Source organism: Epinephelus moara, chromosome 6, assembly GCF_006386435.1.
Source record: "Epinephelus moara isolate mb chromosome 6, YSFRI_EMoa_1.0, whole genome shotgun sequence".
Classification (NCBI taxonomy): Eukaryota; Metazoa; Chordata; class Actinopteri; order Perciformes; family Serranidae; genus Epinephelus; species Epinephelus moara.
This window is the reverse complement of record NC_065511.1, coordinates 17,345,215-17,367,873: the sequence shown is the minus strand read 5'-3', so window position 1 is coordinate 17,367,873 and position 22,659 is coordinate 17,345,215. Positions and strand designations below refer to the sequence as shown.

General features: G+C 39.2%; 1 protein-coding gene across 1 annotated transcript in view; it reads left to right on the top strand.

The window, feature by feature from the left end:
* Window positions 1-22,659, top strand: part of adcy2a (adenylate cyclase 2a) — an 88,032-nt gene that overhangs the window by 3,885 nt on the left and 61,488 nt on the right. The window contains exons 2-3 of the mRNA XM_050046484.1: window positions 4,459-5,120; window positions 11,794-11,991. Of these exons, the coding sequence (XP_049902441.1) occupies window positions 4,584-5,120; window positions 11,794-11,991 (735 nt within the window). The 5' untranslated portion in view covers window positions 4,459-4,583. The remainder of the gene's footprint in view (window positions 1-4,458; window positions 5,121-11,793; window positions 11,992-22,659) is intronic.

Sequence of the window (22,659 nt, the reverse complement as noted above, 5' to 3'; positions counted from 1 at the left end):
GCCACTTCCCAGTGTCTTCCAAAATGTGCGCACGCATGACTCAGAGTTTGCTTACAGGTGCGCACATTCTCCCGCCAAGTTTATTTTTATAAATCACAACCTTTGCGTGGTAAGTGGCGTACGCCACTTTCAAGCCCCGTTTTGTGCGTAAGCAAGCTTTATAAATGAGGCCCCTGCACTCTGCTTAGTGCCATTTTCTAGTTGAGGTTGCAATGGTTATTAATTAAAAACAGAAATATTTTAAATAGAAAAATCAACCAGTGTGGCTCATATTTAGTAAGCCATTTAATTAGTAATATATTTAACATTACTCAATAACATTATCAGGACTAGACTACATGAGTATCATGTAGTTTACTCAACTCATTGAATAATTTGCTTTTAGCTAATAGTACATTTTGATCTTGTAATAATAGGAAAAGCACAGATGTTCCTAATAACACTAGCAATATCCCAGTGGTCATGACAGTGGGACAGTAAGCCAGGATGCTTAATACTTAGACCTTGAAAATGCATAGCTAAATGGAATTCAGCCATCATTAATTTTGTTGTTTACAGCTGTGCTTATCTCAAAATGACTTTTGTCAAAAAGGCTTGTTATTACGCACGTTATAAGTAGAATTTAAAAACTGCAGTTTTTTTTAAATGACACTTAGCAACTACTAGCCCTGTTTATGTCTACCCATGAAATGGATAAATAATCACTGTTTTAGTGTAGCTTCTCCACACAGATAAAGACAAATGCTGCATTTGACAATAAGAGCTAGTAGAATTGGTACACAAACATCCCACGAAATACTGGCCGTAGCCTCAAGAGGCTTATCATTGTCAAACCGATAGCCTACGGGCTCCTAGATTGGATGCTGTCTAATCCTCTCTGCATTGTGGAGGATTACTAGACTGATGTGTCCCACCATCATAAGTCATTATCAGTTGTTTTGTCATACACGGAGGGAGCTCTTGAGTCAATATTCACAAATGGGCCTTTGTCATATGATTTTAAGATATGTTACTGCATAATGGCATTATTCTGCACAGTGACAGAAATAATTAGAGAAACTGGCTTTTTTTCTACCATAACCACCCTCATCACTACAGCCAGAGTTGGAAATTATCACCAGCCACCAGCCAATGCTGGTAAAATATGCATGTGGCTGCTAGATTTGCTTCACTCACCAGCCACAAAAATAATGGTAATCTATTGAGTGGCTGGTAGATTTTGGCATTTACCAGCCGCAGTGGCAGGTGGGGGAAAAAAGTTAATTTCCAACCCTGCCTACACCACATGACCACATCGAGCTCTACCAATAAAACTGAGGTGCAGGAGAGAAGATGGCAGAAAGAAGAGAAGGGGTAATAGGAAGTAGGAAGTAGGTCAAGATGCACAGAGCTTGTCAATATGGAAAATGAGAGGAGGGTAAAGGGGGAAAGGAGCGGGTGGAAGGGGAAATGAGAGGCATATGAAAAAGGAACCTTAGGGCCTGAGGTGGGAAATATTGGATGAGTAAAGGGATGCAGTAGTTGAGGTTCAAGAAGTGGAGGCACATGTTGAAGGCCTGAGTGTAGGAGAGGTATGACGGAGAGAAAGTGAAAGGTTGGATTTTAGAGAGAATAGGAACAGAGTTAAGGGTTTAAGGATCAGAAGATGAAGATGAGGGTTGTAATGTGAGAGCAGAGGGGGGATGCTGGAGGGAAAATGTGTGAGGATGAAATAACAGATGAAGGTGTATGAGAAAGATAAGAGAAAGGAGGTGAATCAAAGGGCACAATGACATGCATGAGGTGATGAGGATGAGGGAATGGAGAAAACAATGTGGTGTAGGAAAAGATGGGTACATTTCTGTTTTTTTAACCACTGGCCACCATTGCTTGTAATAAAACCATCACTGCCATTCTCATTATCTCCCAACATCAGCTGCACTTGGAAGGAATCAGTCTAACATTTGCCTTCAGTACTACTAAGTTGGTAATAAAATCTACACAATAGATGCCCATACTAATTAAATCAGATTAGATGAAGCTGTAACAATCCCTGTGGGAAAATTAGGTCTTTGTAGGAGCAGAGAAAATGATATAGATAAGACCAGAGCAAATGCAGAGTATGAAAGATAACAAAATAATTACAGCAGAATGCATTGAGATAACAATTTGTTGATGGAATGTATGTTTGTTGCAGTCTAGAAGATTTTACACATCTGAAGTGAACAGAAGATGGTTCATCTTTTACAAAATGCTTTATTAGTCCTCCTAACTGGTGAGATGTCCCAGGTGGACTTAAGCTACCTTAATTAACCATGACATTTTGGTATTCTTTAATTTCACAGAACATTAGGAAATAAATCAGAACTCAGATACCACTAGGTGTTTTTTGTGCTATGAGTGAGTTTAACCCTGTTGCTTCCATGTGACATCAAAGTGTGAATGATCCACAAAGGGTTATCTGCTTTGAATCTCTCTGTTGGCAGAACTGGTAAATTCTCTTTGATGAGTGGCAAATGAAAAGTCCCTATGCAAGGTGTGCAGAATGGCTTTATTAATGGTTACTTGACAAGTTGTATGTGTTTTGATTTGTACTGCAATTTTAGGACCGCAGAACCTTGAAATTTAAAATGGGACACTCATCAGCTTGAAGACCAAATTTTTGCTTTTGGATTAATGTGATCTATTGGTGCTAAATTAGCACTGGGGCTACATTATCAAGGACTGTAGTACTGATAAGCTCTGACGCCATTGGTTCTTTTGTTGGTACTTTTTCACATTTTGGTTTAATTCATTATCATCCTGCAGCCTCTCATCTGCGCTCTGTGCTGGGGCTGAACTCCTCCACATACATACACATGCACACACCAAGCGGCCGCGGTGGAAACAAAGTGAAGATAACTCAAAAATTACTCCAGTTGACGGCAGCTACACTCATTACTGTAAGTGAAATTAAACCTTAGCGAGTAACAAGCCAATAATTCATCAATACATGTGTTCAGCAAGCATGAACATGTAGACAGTGATATTCAGTATCCGCCGACACTAACATTATGTCTTAAGCAAGGACAGCACGCTAGAATTGTTACTAGTAAGCTAAAATGACAGCAGTCTATATGTAGACTAACTTAGTTTGATACTTATCTTAAATCTAATGTTACCTGCACACAGTGAATCACATCAGCAGAGAGGGAGCAGGACAGAGGACAGGAGGACAGAGGAAAGGAGGACAACAGGGCTGACAATAGTGACTAATAAAAACTGAACTTCAGTCAGTATTGTGATGTCAGGAATATTATTTATATAGTGACGTAGCTGTTGTAAAAATTACTGTTGCTGCTCTGGAAACATTTAGTTATATTCAGAATATTCAGTTATCCTGTTCTGAATTTATTCTTCTTAAATTAATATATTTTCTAAAAAGCAATTATTTAGAAATGAAAAAGCACCGATAAGAGTACCGATAAAGTTCCAAATCGATAAGAAGTATCGATAAAAGTAGTAGTATCTATAAAATCCTAATGATACCCGTCCCTAACAGACACCATCGATAGATTCATGTGCCACTGAGCAACTTTCCTAAGAATGAACGGGGACCTGCCTCTAATTCTGTAGCTAGTGCTCATTAAACATCCATGGCCAGTACTCTATTCTGATCAGTCTTTTGTTGTTGAAAACAACCGAAGGAGCATATTAAGAGAAAAGCCTATTTTTTAATGTAGGCTATTCAGGGCCATACAGTGCAAGTTATGTCGCACATGCTATACAAAAACAGTCTGTGCGATGAATGAAATTACCGCAGTCTGTGGGATGAATGAAATTACCGCAGCTACCATGCTATACATTTTTTTGTGACGCCTGTATGTGTGAGACAAAGCTGTTTTTTGTTTGAGGTGTGGGTTTGTGGGTTTCTGTGTGTGAGATAAATCGATAGCATGTTGCAATTCCACCTGCTAGTTGTAGTCTATCGTGTAACACTAGATGGCGCCTGACAGATTTGTTAAAAAAAATGTAGCACAATGAAAATAGACATTTAATACACGAGACATCGGCTAATGCAGACCAAGTCTCTCTTTTGTCCATACTATGTACATAAGTAAAATGTTTAGATATATATTTATATATTTATATATGTATGTATGTACAGCCCTCTATTTATTTGATTTCATTTTTAATTTACATGTCTTGTTGCTGTATGTTTTTAAACAAGGAGGGAAACCCTGTCATTGCATTATATAACAGTCTTTTTTGAATAAAAGTGCTTGTAACATCTCACATATACCTTTAACTTACAGCTGAGCATTTAGCCCACTTTGTAGAAAATACCAAGATCTGTATCGTGTATTGACATTCAGTCAGTATATGATTTTCAGTCCATATCGCCCAGCCTTAAATTTTTCTTATATTTTCTTCTCTCTCTCTCTCACTCGCTGACTTCTCCCTGCTGCTGCACCTTCTTTTCTTTCCCCTCCCCCTTAGCCCTCTCTCCCTCCCCTTTCCCTTCACTTCCCTCCCACTTTTCTCTCTCACTCTAAAGAGCACTCAGTCTCTGCGCTCCCCTTTATTTCCCGCTCCAACATGTTGGCAGGAGGAGAAAGAGGAGGATGCTGCGCTCTACCCTCGGTGCGTTCTTGCCACCTCTCCGGCCGGCGCACAGTGACTCAGACTCAGCTTTCAGTTGTCTCCGCCTGAAAGACTTAAGACAGGAGGTGGAGGAGGAACCGAAGGATACGTTGGAGATCAGGAGCTCTCATACCAGGGTCCCCAACAGGAACAACAATAGCAGGAGAGCAGAAAAGAGCAACTGCTCCTTATCTGTGGTGGAAACGACTAATACTTTAGCAGTGACCACCTCTCCTGCCTCTTCTAGTTTCCCTCCCTCCTCTTCCTCCTTCTCAGCTCCAAGATCCATGTGGCAAGAGGCAATAAGGAGGAAGCGGTATCTCCTGGACCGGTCAGGGGAGTCTGGTGAAGGAGATAAAGGAGCAGGAAGAGGTCAGGTGAAGAGGAACAGGTCCCCGGATTGGCTTTATGAGTCCTACTACTGTATGAGCCAGCAGCATCCTCTGATTGTGTTTCTGCTGCTCATAGTGATGGGAGCCTGCCTGGCTCTGCTGACTGTGTTCTTTGCTTCAGGACTGGTAAGCCTCTCATTCACAACATGGAGAAACACTCACACTGATGTATTATGCAAATAAAAAAGTACAAATAACATCACTACAAGTAAAATCAATATGAAGAACCACAACCATACAAACATTTGAATGGCATTATGTGCAGGAAATTCCTATCTAGTGTAAGCTTTGTAAACAGCGTGCACGGGCACATCAAGGCACATGTGGTGCACAGACATATGTTGTAGACTCACATTCTTTATAAGCATGCATAGAAATAAGGTCATTCAAACTAGCTTGCCAATCATGTCCTCACACTCTCACACACACACACACACACACACACACACACACACACACACACACACACACACACACACACACACACACACACACACACACACAAACACAAACGGCTGGCATGTCCACAATACACAAGCTCCCCTCTCTCTTTGACTCACCCACTCATACAGGCATGCTTTTGCAACACCTATGTGCACGCACACTCTCACAGCATGCGGTCCTCATCGCAGCACTAATGTGAAGAGAAGGGTGAGATAAAAGTGAGGGGGGGAATAAGGGGCTTAGTTATTGTCTGAGCTCATGGTTGACTGAACTACAGAAAGGAGATCTGTTTCCCTCTGTCACTATTTTGACAGGGTTATCTTCGGTCTGAAAGCCTGAAAAATTCAATGCAGTGTAGGCAAGGTTATCTGTAAAATAGAAACATTCTAAACCAAAATTATTTGCATCCAAAAAATGAATATTTAGAACATAATGGTATATTAGCACAATCTATTGATTGATTTTAGTTGATATATATTTGTAAATACTATTGTTTAAATTTCTTATATTTTCACGTATCTTTCCTCTCTTGCAAGAAGGAGCACCTGTAACATAAATAATTTCCCCTCGGGGATCAATAAAGTATTTCTGATTCTGATTATGACATTTTTGCATTAGGAGAGTGCCTCTCCCATTCCCTGTCTCTGCTGAGTCTGCTATTAAGAAGGGATTAGTCTAAAACACACTGAAAGAGACAGAGTGAGATAGAGAGAGCACTGACACAAAAACACACGTCACCCCACATATCACCAAATCACTAGAACTGAATCTGAAATGATAACAGAATTGAGTTTTACATTATAAAGTTGTTTTCATGCACTGTAACAAACAAACAACAGATGGTGAGGTCAGTAACATCAGTAGTCTGAGAGCCAGCCATTGCATTTCCATGCAGTCAAGACAAAACAGAATCAGTTATGCCTAACTGGTCAACAAATGAAAGCCATTATCTAAAAGACATGAAGAGATAACAATTTTGTAATGATTCATATTTAGTCTGGCAACTTTTCTGATTGCTGATTGCATTTAAATAACCTCTTACACACTGTTGTTATTGTCATAATAGTGATTCCATTATGGTCTTGCACATATTTAAGTGGTTAATCACCATTCATCAGTCTTTTGACTTAGTACCTTAGCCACGACTAGTGTTTGTGCCACTGAATTACCCACTTGATAATTTTGCTTTGGATTCATTATTTGATCTAAGTGGTAGCATTTGTTTTGAAGCTATGGTAAAGTGTGAAAGTATAAGTTAACCAGCAGCTGAAGCATTAACTATTAATGTAGAGTTGGAAACATGGGTGATGAGTGCTGGGCCTTTGAAATCCCTGGTTTTAAGGGGGGAAAAATCCCTACAGTCAGACAGCAAAAACATAATTCTGCATGAGTTCTCAATTCATTCTAAAACCTCATGTTTTTGTGAGCTTAATACAAACAAGCATCTCAGTAAATGTCTCTTCCTGTTAGGCCACTACTCAGTCTATCTGTCCTACATCCTCTTTTTGCTCTGTCCCTGTGCTGGATAGGCATGACTTTTGCTACTCCCTTGTTTTATTTTCCCCCCATCATCCCCCATTTCTCTAAATTCTCGTGTCTGTGTCATCTCTCACCTCTTCATATTTCTGTCTCCCTCTTTTATTTGTATCCTATCATCCCTCCATCCTGCTGGCTGGCTGACCTAAATCCTGTGCTGTTTTGGAGCTCTGCTCTGGGCGAGACAAACTCTCTGTGGCTCTCTGCAGCCACACATATCCTCTCCTGTCCCAGTGCATTGACTGTGAGCATGAGAAAGAGACAGAGGGAAGGTGGGGGTGGGGGCTAAAGGAGGAGAAAGAGAGAGATGGAGAGAAGCAGGACAAATTCAAAGAGCAATGTGAGATAGACTGACATAAAAACATTTTGATGGTTATGTCGCTTCTGAAAACAGTGATGGATTTAGTTAGAATTTGTTTTAGTGATAAGTGACTGCAGTCAATAAAAAAACCCAACATATTATTCCATTTTGATTTAACAGCATGCATGACTGTCAGTGTATGCAACACTAGGGCAAAGGAGAAGTTAAAATAATCCATTCATTAATATGTTTAATGAAGTGTAATTTGCATGGTAGATAACAAAGCTGGCATTTTGGTTGGGGATACAGTGTCACTGAGCAGTGAGGCCCTTAAGTGAGCAAGATTCATCAAATTACTAGCCCTGGTGTGAAACTAAATAGAAAGTTGGAATCAGCATTAAATAACAATATGACACAAGGCTATTTGGGTTTGAATTTGAATTAAAGTTTGATTGGTAGATATCAGTGTATCCCACAGATTTCTTTGCCCTCACAGCTAAATGTGCCAGTGAGGATGTGACACATCTGTCTAACCACATCCTGACCCTTTTCCATGCCCTGTCAAACTACTGGAAAAGCAATGATGGGATGAAACCTGGCAAAGGCAGGCAGCACAAACGACTTAATTCACTGAGCTATCCTCCTACGTCCACCTTGAAGAAACTCCTGAATTTTTTATTAGAACTTTCAGATCTAAGCGTGTTTCAGAAAGGCAGCAGGAAATCCATTATGGATGTGGCTTCAACTTTGCTACTGGTTAACACTGAGGGCTTTTTAGCGTTTTTCCTCACTCCATGTTCTCTCAGTGTAAAGTTTTTTTCACTTATACCGTTATATATTGAAAAGAGGATATGGATACCTGACTTGTACTTTTAGCCATATTGAAATAATTTTAACCCTACCTGAGAGAGTGTAGCCTTTATGATTTTACACATTGGAGTGCTCAATTATTTGTTAAAATCACATTTTATAAAAGCTGGATTCTTCTTAGATAAAAAAGATATGGTCTAGGTGAAACACGAGTACCATTCTGAAGAAAGAAGAAATTCAACAGTATTCTAAATTTGCCTTTATCAAGCCACGTATATGAATAATTTGAAATATCCTAGAAAAAGAAAAATATACTATATATTGAGCCAAAAACGTGACTTATTTTCAATTAGAATAGGGAATCTGATTAGTCTGAAGTATAATTGAATACATGCATTATTTAGTTCATCAATTAATATGCGTTTTCCTTGATGTTCATTTTACCCTCATATAATTTCTTACCTTTTTCTGTTTTCTTAGTCTTAGAACACCTTGCCCATAGATATTATGTACAGTAACAGGATGGGTGGTGTTTTTCTTAGGATGACAAGCAAAACAGTGCATAGAGTTATACTACAAAGACGAAGCTTATTCATGTTAAAATGTATACTAAATAAACATTTGGAGAGACAAGAGAAAAGTCTTAGAGATGATACATGCATACATGTCAAACTGCATTATGCTATTACATATAAACCTGTTCGATTTCAACTCGGTAATTTGGAGGGCATGTTTTCAAGCATTTATCTATTTCCCATTTAGATATCTTCCTTTTTGTCCACTGTCACTTTACCCTTTTAAAACTTCTTGTATTTTGTAGAGATATAAAACCTCACAGTCTCTATTTGCAGTCTGCCATTCATTCTGAGTCTTGTCACAATTTCTTGTGGCTTGAGCAGAAAGTTAAAGCTACTGAAGGATCTACAGAGCAAAAGGGCATTTGTTTCATCTTGTCATGGACTCCTTTCTCATATTACATCCAGCAAAGAGGGTTGTCTCAGTGGTGACTAGGGCTGTCCCGAATACCATTTTTTAACATTTGGACCTTCGGCAGAATTTATAATGAATATTCGAATATTCGTTCGGCACAGCAGCGACCAGATCTTTGCTCTCAAACCACAAAAAAATGTGATGGCACAACAGTCTCCTTCAGTACATTATTCTATGCTTTCTTTTGATTTTCACATTGGCGAGTCATCCTGTTTAATTTGTCTTCTGATTAAATCGGAACCGTTGAAACAAGTTGTAGGAAGCCTCTGCAAGTAATTGGTTGCTGGCAGACACTCTGTACTGCAATAAAATGGTTAATCAGCAGTGCCGTGCACTGTAGAGCCGATGCGCTGCTGGCAGGTTCCAAAACTAACACTCGCCACTCGCCAATTACGGGTAGATTTTGTCTCTGGCTGGTAAATTTTTAAGACCGCTTGCCACCCTGGCGAGTTATTTTTTTTACCAGAGAAAAATGCATTTTTTGTTACTGTAGAACGGTGCTGGTATTGGCTGGTTTCCTAGCAGAGTAATGTGTATTTCAGGCAGAGACGATCTTTGGTCACGTAATGCCAGGGCTACACCGCCCGCAGAAGCGCTGTGAATAGCCGAGAAGCGCCGAGAAGCGAAGCCAGTTTCCTTTCGGCGCCCATGTTAACCGATTGTGTCATCCACACCGGCCGCGGAGCTACCCTGCAGTGATCGTTTCGGTGTCTGGTCTATTTTCTGTGTGAGCTGCGAGCGAATGTGTCAAGCCGGGCAGTTACCCATGATGGAAAAACAGCCCCAAATGTGACGGAGACAACAGCTGGGAGCAGAACCGCTTGTCGACAGGCGTGGAGAAATGCGCGTCTGATGTGAATGGGCTCGCGCGAGAATTTCGGTGCGCTGCGATCGCTGCCCAAACGTACCTGAACAGCTGAGCACACAGGTATGTGTTGTGTCAGAGGAGAAACGAGCCGTTCACATTTCTCTCTTTGTGGCAGGTAACCATCCACAAACCTCACCGCACTTTAGGGACTGTTCTTTACTTATGAAGGGACTGTTCTTTACTTGTATGTTAATCAGTTGGTGCAGTTTCACTTAAGTAAAAAAAAATGACTGAACAACTTTCACTTGTATTGGAGTAATATTTGACCAAGAGTATCTTTACTTTCACTCAAGTCATGTCGTTGAATACTTTGTCCACCACTGGTCAGACATTCATGTTTATATAGGGCAGGCCCTGCTGTTGCAGTCTGGTCGAGCTAAAATCTTATGTCTCAACTGTCCAAAGGGGACTGAAGTCAGTGATTCATGTAAAATTCCTTAATGAAAGATTCTTTTTGCACTGTAGTAAGAATACTACAAAATTTATTAACCCAAATATTACACTTAACTGTTGAAACAGTTATTCATATTTTAGCATACATTATTACTAATATTAGTGCACACTATTAAAATATTGATTGAGAATCGCATACAAGACCCAAATGACATGCTAAATAATACTGATAGCAAATTACAACACTTGCAAGCAATTTTTATTTGGTTGGCTGGTAAAATATCTGCCTGGCTGGTAAAAAATTTCACTTACCAGCCAGCCTGGCTGGTAAGTGAAAAAGTTAGTTTTGGACCCTGGCTGCTGGTTCTGCCGGCCTGAATAGAATATAATGTCTATAGCCTTACTGTTGTGTATACAGCCTTTATAGACTGAGCTGAGAAGTGATGCGCTGGTCGACCCATAACCTGCGGGACCCGCAAATGGACCTGGGGGTCGGGCAGCTGTGATCGTCTGTTAAATCGGTCTGTAAATGATATTTTGACATTATTGGCTATACTGTCATGGCATCTGAAGGTACTGATGCGTTGAGCAGGTGACAGTCCGTGGTCGTTTTCAAAACACACTTGTGTCACGCACTCCAAAGAAATTTGTTGAAACTTTAAACAATAATTTATTGTACAAAACGGGGGAAATGAACGTTGACAAAAACGGTTCCATAATTCATATTAAATTCAAAAGATAACGAAAAAACAGCTACAAGTTAGAGGGAATAGTGATAAAGTGGTAAAACTTGGCATTGATCCACAGCCTCAGACGGATGCGCTCAAGCGTGCCGTGCGTACAAGCTCAGTTGGTAGGCTATACTATATTTTCACATTTTTAACAATGCAATTTAAAAGTTTTGATTTTTATTGATAACCTACATTTACCAACAACAAAAAGACTACATTTAGCACCAATAAAATATGTAAAAAAAAAAAAAAAAAAAAAGGTAAATAAAAAAACGAATATTTTTCATAACGAATACCTACCCATAGAAACGAATATTCGAATATCCGAATATTTGGGTACAGCCCTAGTGGCGACACCTTATGTTTAAAAAGGCGGAAAAATCAGAGGAGAAACTGTTTTATTCCGTATTTACTCTGTCTCTGGGTGAGTCACACGTGTGCCTTGGTTGTTTCTATCTTAAAGATACTAAAGACGAAAGACTGCACTAGATGAGTGGCATTTTATAACATAGTTTGGCTGTTTCATGCCCCATCAAAGTCCCTGTCTTCTAAATTTCCTCCTTTTCTTTGTTTATCTCTGTCAGGCAAACTTAGTTTTCCCTATAATTAATTATTCCTTCTTTCTCTGATAAATTACATATCTCTTCCACTCTCTCTTAAATTGTCTGTCCATGTGTTTCACTGTCTCTCTCTTATGCTCTTTTTTTTTTGTGTGTCCTTTTTCAGAACATTGAGGACCACGTGGCCTTTGTAATCACTGTGCCCACGGCGCTGGCTATCTTTCTTGCTGTTTTTGTACTTGTCTGCATTGAGTCTATCTTCAAGAAGCTTCTACGTGTTTTCTCCCTGGTCATCTGGGCCTGCTTGGTTACCATGGGTTACCTTTTTATGTTTTCTGGCGGGATCATCTGTCCATGGGACCAGGTAAGACACAAAGATGTAATCTCTTGTGATTTTATTTGTTGTAGAGGAACATGTGGTACATTCTGTGATTTGTTTATTGCTTCTGTTTCATTGGGTAGTTTTAGGAGAGATTTAGTGGCTTAACGAAAAGCCAGTACAACAGATTGTAAATGACAACTTTGAATATCTGGTTCAGTACATGGTTCACTCCTAAAACCTCTTGAGAGCTCTTGAAAATTAAATGCTTCATAGTATCTTAACAAACCGAGCGTGGGTCAAATGTAAGCACATAAGAGATAAGACAGAAATCTAGACCAAGGATGTTGCTGATGCATGTTTCTTTTTTTTCTTTTATTAACCTGCTATTTTTTTCTTTTGAAGTCCATGCAAGACAAGGTCAGTGCTTTCTTTCTAAACACATTATACATGTTAGAAAAGACTTGTTGAAATCTTGGTCCAAGATTTCTTGGGCAGGCTTGAAATCATGGCTCAATGATGCACTGGAGCCATTCTTAACATAATCCCTCCCCTTCTTCATAAGAAGTACATAAATACTAATGTTTTAAAGTGAAAAGCATCTGAGTTGTTTCGTTAACCCCCTGTGTGTGAGCGGCAAGTTTGCTACGTTCCACATGCTCTTTTAGCTTTTTCAGTCTAAAGTAAATATGAATATACATGTTTGTTAATTGCCGCAATCATATAAACACAAGCAAAATACAATATAAGCACAAAACGTCACTAACGTACCTTTCAGTCTTTCAACTCGAATCGGCTCCCGGGCATGCTGGCTGGCAGTGACTGCGCACTGCTTCGGGTGTGTGCTTTGTGCTAATGTTAGCTGCTGAATGAGTCTGTCGCTGTGGAGCGGCACTCACTCCTCTGCAATTTCTCAGCTCACAGTGTGTTTGCTTTGCTATTATAGACTGACTGTGCTTCTGGGTTAGCTGCTAACGAGAGTCTGTCACTTTGCAACAGCAAGTTTTTTGGCTTAGTGCCTTCAGCGGGCACCTTCCCAGTGTCTTAGAGTAGAGAAACAGCTTTTTCATGATTTTGTAACTTAATTTTACATACATAGCAATTTTTTTAATCATTCAGATTTGGCTGGGTGGTGAATAACACATTTTTCTTTGGTGTGACTAACACAGAACACATTTATTTTTGTTTTACCTGGACTTTAAACTGCGCTCTCCTCTGGGGAATGACAATATCTCTGAGATTTTTGGCTTTAGAAATGTTGTTTTTATGTGTATGGTGTGAAGTGTAGATTCTCTCTTGTCTGTAGTGTGGAGTGTAGTTACAAACATGGATAAATGTGAAACAAGACTTAGGGATTCAGAGGGCCTGGAAAATAAATCTCCCTAAGCTTGTATTTCATCTCTTGTGATTTCTGACCTACATTATAAAACAGAGTGTCTTAAGTTTTGGACTGATCACGCACAAGCCTGAGTGCTCCCTGACATTTCATCTTTTTTTTTTTTTTGTATTTATGCTTCAGCCTCAATGAGTTTTGGTAAAGAAAGACAGATGTTATTAGTTATTCAAACATTAAAAAGCCCAGGACATTATTTGATATATTAAAAAAGGATAAAAATTGCATTACTATATTAAGAGGTCTGGCCATCTGTATAATTGCTGAACTGTAAAACATTACAGTTACGTATTCTATGCCACACCTCTTGACTTCAGATCCACAGCTACCACTGATTCTGTCCAGTAAAAAACATTTAAATATATATATATCTTGTTTATCTTATCAAAAATAATGATTGTCGTTATCAATCCCTCCTGCCTTAAATGTCATTAGCCTAGCAAGTGTTTCTGACTCTCCTAGACCCTTACCTGCCATGGTTCAAATTTCATGTAGTATATTTTATACAGTACTTTACTCTACATTTTATAAAATTGGTTACTTAACTAGGTCAAATTTATAGATTATGAAATTACACACACAGTATTAAAAAAGAGTTATTTAATTATATGCTGTCAGAAAGTAGGAATAGTATTCTTTGTGTTTGAGTATTAAAAAGGGGAGAATAAAAACTACACAACACAAAGAACAAATACAAGGTTTGGTGAATATTGGGATTTAGTGAGAGGTCTTTAAATATGTTTATTGTTGGACTGTTTTATTTTGCTGAATTTTTACACTTCAGAGAGGGATACAACTGACAGAAGACAGGGGAAAAAAGAGATTGAAAATTTTATGTCAAAAGCCATGAATGTTGTGATGCCAATGAGCCACCATAGAACCTTTTTTTATCCTTTCTGCAAGAACAGCTGAATAGAAAGTACAGAATTTGACTTGATGGGTACCACAGCATGTGACAGAGGGGCTGATTACACAGTCAACATAAATTCACAAATGCAGTTGCATGGAATATTTTTCCTCTTTAATTAGAAAGCCACAAACCAGTCATATATCAGAGTCACACTAGTAGAAAAAGTGCAGTCAGCTGGTATGTAGACAGCCTGTTAGATGTGTTGTGTGAAACTGCTGTAAATCACCTTATATTAATCAATACATTTTTTTATCCATTCATTTATCCAGCTTCTGGGCTCCTACTGCCTGCAGACTCGCTGACTATGTCCCATGTGGCCCTCTCAGCATAGTCAGAATGCATAACAGTGCTTTTGATCTGAGAACAGTTTGCCCATGAAGTTTGTATAGACTATTTTTGCGTGTTGTAGCAGCAGCAGCACAGGATTATATTTATAATAAAAGTAAAGCATAGGCCTAAATTAATCATATTTACCCTTGGTAAGCATACCATTTATGTATGTATTATACAGTGTATATTAGGGGAGGGAATTGCCAGAAGACCCATGATATGATATTATCACAATATTTAGGTCACGATACGATATTATGCAATATTGTGATATGCTGAGTTTTGCAATAAAATACATTGCAAAGCAGACAGACTGACCAACACTGTCATAAAACCTGTCAGAAATGTTGCATAAACCCAACCTACTGAGCTGTTGGCAGATTTAATGCCCTCTGCGAGGCCAGAGTAAGCGCATGAGCAAAACACATAATATGCAGGTATTTTATTAACTGAATGGCAGCACCCATTTTAGAAGCGTTGTCTGTTACAGTGACAAGGTCTATGTTGGCAATCCCCCATTGTTGTGCTGCATTTTGCAGGAGGTCTGCAATGTTTGCACAGGTGTGACTTTGGTGCACTGCTCTAATTTGGAGAATGTGAGACAGCAGTCACCAGCTCTTTGTGAGATAATGTACCATTATAATCACATGAATCCACTGGCCTTGAAGTCCAGGTGTCACAAGTTAATGCCACCCTTCATGAATCACTCAAAGATTCCTCAACTTTCTGTGTCACTTCTCTATAGAGCTTGGGTATTGCTGTTGCGGTGAAAAAACGTCAGGATGGAGTCCCATACCTGGGTTCCACTATTAGCATGTGACAAAAGCCTTCATTTTGTGTCTGTGTTATTTTCTTAGCTCTTCCAGAGTTTGATGGTAGTTTTGTCAAGCTAAGTGTGTCCGGTGTTTGTTGATTTTCGGTGGAGCAGGTTTAGCGGTAGGTTGGCCGTCAGCAGCTAGCGCTATCTCTGGATAGTGGCGTTTGAGTTGAGCCCTCATGTTCAGAGTTTCCCCAGAGTAATTTATTTTCATAAGACACTGCTTGCAAATCACGTCATATCATAGCAAGTTCTCCTGTACGTCCATGTTAAAAAAATCCAAAATAAATCCAGACAATATATTTAAACGCAGATGGCACATTTTTGATATCTTTCTCCAGTGTCTCCATCTTTGTTTTAATAAACCTCCTGCCAAATGCCGCTGATTGAGACCTGTGCTGGCCTCACCAGGAAAAAAAACATCAGCACCATCTAGCAATTGATTTTATTATTCTATTACCAAAAGATGTACTAAAATGAATAATGCATAAAATAAAAGATTGATACTTGGCATCCATGTATTGATACTATATCGCCACGCAAAATATCACGTTACTATACTGTATTGATTCCCTGCCCCCACCCCTACTGTTTATGTATGTGAGTGTGTGTATCTCAGGCAAACATATAGGTACATACCATATGCTATGCATGTAACACTCTGTGGTCACATTACATCTGCAGTTAAATGTGGCAAGACGAACAAACAGCAGCATCTTCATTGCTACAGCCATATGTGTCCTGCAACAGCGCTCAATGAAAGCAGCACAGTACATTAGGTCTTCGTCATTTGAAAGCTGCGCTCATTCAACAGTACTTGGTAAGACAGATGTCTGGTGTGGACTCATCTATCACAAAGAGGTAGCTAAAGATGCACTGATTCACACGCCACTCCATTCATTCCTTTCTTCTGCTTACTAGAAATGTCAGGCCATTATGCCATTACTGCTCTCTGACTGCTGCATCTTAGCCGTATTAATTAATGCTTATCTGAAGAGACATTATTGTTGACTGGCATTGCTCTCTATGTGTTTTTAGGGGCTTGCTGCCTGTAATGTATAAATTAAGGACATGACTCAAGTGTTCTCACACTGCTCCTCCTCAGTATACAGCATATTCAGTAGCCTATACTTTAATCTCATTTACCACTGGGGAGAACAGAGATCCTACTTCAAGTATCAGTGGAATGAATGTGAGTCAAATCTCTAATGCAGTCAGTAATGAAAAAGCTTAGAATAATATATATGTTCTGTTTGCCAGAAACCTAAGACAAATGAAAAAGAGTATTACCATTCTATTAGTCTGCATGGGGATTTTTAGGCCTCCCATAAGACATGCTAGCCACCATATTAAAAAGAATATATTTTTTTCAAACTGAGAGGGCAGACACTGATGAATATCTTATGATTACACTTTAAAGTGACTTTCCTTTGTTCGGTTATTTTGATGTTCTCTTTTGATGTCCCTTGCTAGCCAAATATCATTTGATGCCTTAGTAAATCTGTCACCTTGTTTTTAACTAACGACTCAAATCATATTTGAATTGAGAAAATGCTGTTCTCAAACTATTAGGTCTAAATATATAGACTTACCTGTGAACCATCAAAGCCTAATAAGAAGCCAATATCCCAATGAGCTGCCATCCACTTTAAACACATCTTGTCACATAGAGATTTGCACTTTTTGAGACTCACAGAGAATGTCAGATAAGTTATTGATGATGTAATCTCTCAAGACAGATTCTGCAATTTACATTGTATAATCTGTCGGCAGCCCTGTGTGAAAGACGACTGGGTATAATCTGTCGGCAGCCCTGTGTGAAAGACGACTGGAGAGGGGGGGAGGGCGGGGCTTTGAGTTTGAACGATGCTGCGCTTTAGCCAATCACAATGGAGGGGGCGTGGCCGAGACATGCAGGTGTCCCCAGAAAATGTGTGCCTACAGAAACAGCAAACTCCGCGTCCATAGCGACTGCTCCACCCAAAACGCCGTCTCGTCAACGTGGAAAAAAATTATTTTTTCCAGCTGATGTCTGAGTTACAACATGATTGAGCTAACTGGAGTAATTTCATGTTGTATCTGACAACGGGAGACTTTTAACAGATGACGTCCTGATGTTAGCTTTGCTAACTGTCCCTGTCAGCTGCAGCCACTGATGCTTTCTAGACATTGTGAATTCCCAAAACTGAATAAATACCACACATAGCAACACAAAACTGCTTTGCTAGCTCAATCATGTTGTAACTAAGATATCCGCTGGAAAAAATCATTTATTCACGGACCATTTATTGAGTTATTACCTTATTTTTATACAGTCTATGGTTATTACAGACACTGCTAATGGCTAACGTTAACAGCTAACAGATTCCCTGGGGGCACTGCCAGAAGTGAAGGGCGTGAGTGATCGCCGAGGCCCCTGCACTTCCATTAGTCGAAAAACTCTGGGCTGTGCCTCCAGAGGTAAAGGAAGAAAAAAAAATATTTTTGAATTTTTTTGTTACCGATGGATTTCCAGATTGTTGATAATGCGGTCGACTGCAAATATCCAGGACCTGCCAGTGGACCCTGGAAGTTGACAGGGTTAGCACTTCCATGCGCAGAATATTTTGCGTTCGAGTGTTGGGCAGAGTGCCATGACTTTAAGATGATAAAAAATGGCATTAAAAGACTACACTGGATTTGTTCTGTAAATCTGAAGCAGGGCCAGCAGAGAAGGGCTAATTTTAATCTACAATGAATCTCTAAGAATAAAATGCCATTGTTTCTCAGTCCATTACTGCCGGCAGTACCGTCTGTGTCAGTTAACAACAGTTTGCCCATGCCAATAATACTTAGTGCTACAGCTGTCAACTTAGAGAGAGAAGTATGCAAGTAGAGAGAAAACCTGTATTGAGGTGCTCTCAAAAAAGAAAACAAAGGAAACTGCCACAAGGTCTTTTCATTTTCTTATCTTATTCCATTTGCAACATACTGTTCTATACTTAATGTCCATCATTTTATTTGAGCACCCTAAAAAGTTCCCACAGTGTAATAAAAAAGTCGTGTCCTTGCAGTGTATGATATTTTTGCTAACAATGCAATGCTTCATATTATAAAGATGCAAAATATTAAATCTACACCTGTCAGTGGTGCTGCAAAATGATGATTTATAAAAATTTAAATTCACTGGTTTATACAATAGTTAGTTCCGACCGAGTAATTTAATTGGACAAGATGCATTCCATGAGTACAGACTATATTAGAAATATATGTATAAATTATTATGTGTCTATTGTTCAGGAAATAGTAAGTTAGTGAACAAGGGAGTTATTTTGGATACTGCTGGTCAGCACTCAGAAAACACATTTGCTTTTCCCTGTGGTATATGTTCGTAAATAAACATTTGGGGGTTTGAGCTGTTGGTCAGACGAAAGAAGACATAGACCTTGGCTCTGGCAAGTTGTGATTTTCACAATGTTGACATTTAGTTGACCGAATAATTAATTGACTAATTGGGGAAATAATTGAAAGATTAATTGATAATGATAATAATAAAAGATAGGGCTGTAGTCAACCAAAGAAAATCTTGGTCGACTAAAGTCGCACATAATCTTCAACTAATCGATTAGTCGGGGGGAAAAAAAAAAATCTGCACATTATTTTTACTTCTGCGGTGGTGTGTCTGTGTCACTCTGCAGTTACACCTCCAAAACACTAGTAGGCGGTGGAGGACTGTGTTAAGTGCTGTAAAGTTTAGTTCAAATCAAACTTTATTTATATAGTTGATTCAAAACACATTAAATATGGCTTAATAGAGACAATTTCAAACACAAGTACGCAAATCAGCTTCACTATAAATCGCAGAACTGACAGACAAACACTTGTCTTTATCTGGACACATTTCCCCCACCAATACAACATGCTAACGTTATTAGCACAAGTCTATGGCGTTTTACATTGTATAAATTAGCCTAGCGTCTAGCGATCTTTTCCTCTTCTCATATAAAATCAGGGACAACAGCAACATGTAACAAAGGTAACGGTACATAATTTGGCTCCATTACAATTCACAACATTCACTGACAAAACAACTGTCCTATACTAAACGTGTTTTCAAAGCAAATACATTATTAGCGCCAGCCTATGGCATTTTACACTGTATAAATTAGCCTAGCGACGAGCGGAGATTTCCTCTGCTCATATGAAGCCAGGATAAATTCTAAAGTATAAATCCCAGAAGGATAAATCACACACAAGACTTAAAATGCTATTTAGTGGAGGCTTTACTGTCGTCGCAATTTATTGTTTCTTATGTGTGAAATACAAGTAAATACAAGCTTTGTTTCCATCGAGGGAAATGGTTTCAGTTTACAGAAACACACAGGAGGTCTGCGTCACCGCGACGCTGAGCATGAGGGTGGGCGAGTTCAACTTTCTGTGAACTACGGGGGTGTTTTGAAAACACCCCCGTTTTCACAGGTAACTTAGCCTGTCCCCCCGCCACAGGAAATAATGGATTAATCCTGGAAGGCTATTGATGTAGCACTTTTCTCCTTATGAAGGTAACACAGCGATTATTTGACTAATGAGAATTTGGTTGGACGAGAGCATAGCAACCAAATAATCGACTAGTCGACCAGGAGACTACAGCCCTAATAAAAGAAAATGTTATTTGCAGCCCTACCTTTAGTAAATGATTTGATTTGCATGGATGCTAATCTCATCTTTAGATCAATATGTTATATTTATGTATATTTTTGCATAAACAGCGTACATGTTTTTGATGTGAAGAATTAAATCCATTAACCGTTTTAGATCTCAACCTTTGAGTAAAATTTTGCAGCATTTCGCTCCTTGCTGTTGATGTTCTTGTACCTGTAATCCAGGGCTTGGAACATGCTGACCATTTGGTTATCAGCCAATTATATTAATAACCAAGTCTCTGAATCTGTGGTCACCCTGGTATTACTGTGCAGTTGCTAAGTGGATGTCTGCTCCAAAAACGAAATGGAGGGAGGCAAAGTAAAAGTCAGAGTTAATTAAATGCTCTCCGTGCTGTAGCGAGGAGGTTCATGAGAAGTAGGGGAATGAAACAGTGATTAGAGGGAGGGCCTCACGCTCTCCCACTGCCTCACCTGTCATGTATAGCTCTAAGCTCATTAAGGATGATGGCTTTTGTCCCATGCCATTCATACAATGTTGCTGTTGCTAATCTGCGGATGAAAATATTGCTACCCATAGTCACAATTTAAAATTCTATATCTAATATGAGAGAAAAAATTAAATAAAAAAAGAAGAAGAAAACAGTGATAACTAAAGGACTTGTACTTAAGTTGCTAAGATACCAGCATGTACAGTAATATGCTTTAAATAACTGACTTGTCTAAATAATTAACAATGTGGCTGTATCCTGGTTGAAAAAGAAGTGGTTTTAAATGAAGTAAATGGAGAGGGCAAAAGAAAATTGGGACAACAGAGATGGAGATAAGAATGCATGAATGATTTTTATATCTAAAGATCTCTCTGTGTCTGAGTATTCCTTTCTTGCTGGCTCCATGCTGGTATACATTAATGGGTTTGTGGTTGAAGAATATCATTCTAAGGGAATGTGTTTAAAACATTATGTATGAATTATTCATTTTTCCGCATTCCCGTTTTTGTTTTTTGCCTCATTTAAATGTTGTATTTTAACACATGCAAACATGCAGGCCTACACATGACAGTGTTTGCTATGCAATGGATTATTAAGCAAGGGGCTAATCTTAAGTATAATCTATTTTGTACCAATATTAGTCAATGATTTTTTTGTGGCGCGCTCACGTAGAGTTAAACTTCAGTTAACTTTAGTGGGTACAATCGATACTTAAGCAGCAAAAGAGCCAGGTGTTTCCCTCAGGAGTTGGTACAGACAAAAAAGCTGAAAGACCGTGTTCTTGGACTTACATTCATCACCTGGTAGCAAACACGACTCCAGATTAATAATAATGTTGTGTGTGTATGTGTGCGCATGTGTCTGCTCGTCTCTCTTGCTCTCTGTTTAGAAAACAACTGACAAATACATGAATTAAGAGGGCCTACGTAATAAAAAAAAAAATCACAAACAGCAGTATAGGAGCCAAATATGTTATTGGGAGGTTTTGCGTTTAACTGTGTAATTCACTGTGTCGGCATTGGGGGGCACTGTACTGTCACCTGGTAAGTTCAGGTATTTAGGATGTGACCTCACTATGGTCATCAGGTGTTAGGCCCGGAAGGGCAAATGGTTTTTGACCGTAATGGCGCGGAACGCTACAGTTTTGTTTGTGTGTTTTGTACTGATAGACGAATGTGTATGTAACAGATGGACTTATCCATGCACTTGTGGAATAAATGTTAAGGTGATGCAACGCAAGAAGCTTCATGGACTCTGATAAAGCATTTGGATAACGAAGGTAGCGTAGCGTGTCCAGCAACAGGCGCGTCAACCCTGGTCAAATACCTCAGTAGCAAGTAGTAGACTTAGCTCCTTTAAGCAGTGATCCTTGACTATTTCTAAAATAAAATGGAAAAGAAAATAGACCGGATAGACTAAAACTGTTGGCACGGCAGTAAAACTTTTGGCTTGCTAGGAAGCCAATGGAGTTCTGTGGCCAACTTTCTAGCTTTGGGGCACTTTGAGGCACCTCTGCCTCCTTTCTTCATTCTCACCAAGGTGTGTTCTGAAGTACCAAAATCTGGCCCTGATTAATGTGAATCATTCCTTTAGTATTAGTAACAACATAATTCAGTTGGTACCCGTAAAGGTACCTATTCTGTACGTACCTCTATTGCCAAGTTCACAATGTCAACTTAAAAGTTAACGATAAGTTTGTGTTCTCAGTTTGTTTTGTTAGCCCCCAAGTGACCAAATGAATCAGTTATTGTTGGTGTAAGGTGCGAATTTATGCTGCTGACCAGCTGTACACTGTCTTTAAATGGGAAGTCCAAAATGGTGAAGCTTTAATGTCACAGTCATGGCACTACCCCAGTGTTTAAATTGCTCCACAAGAGAGATGTGGCATAGTTTGCAAATAGTCAGAGACAGAAGTGGATAACAGGGGTATGTTCCCTTGAATGAACTGTGTTAATGTACTGTTAGCATCACCTATTTGCTGGTGTTAATGGCATTAATGCTGTCTTTGGCAAATGTTATTGACAGAGAATTTGATAGAAGTCATGAAAATCCTTGTTGAAAGCCCATCAAGTACTCTTCAAATGAACTGTTTTTCCCAGACTGGCAGTCATGGCTATGTAAGGTTTCTGCAT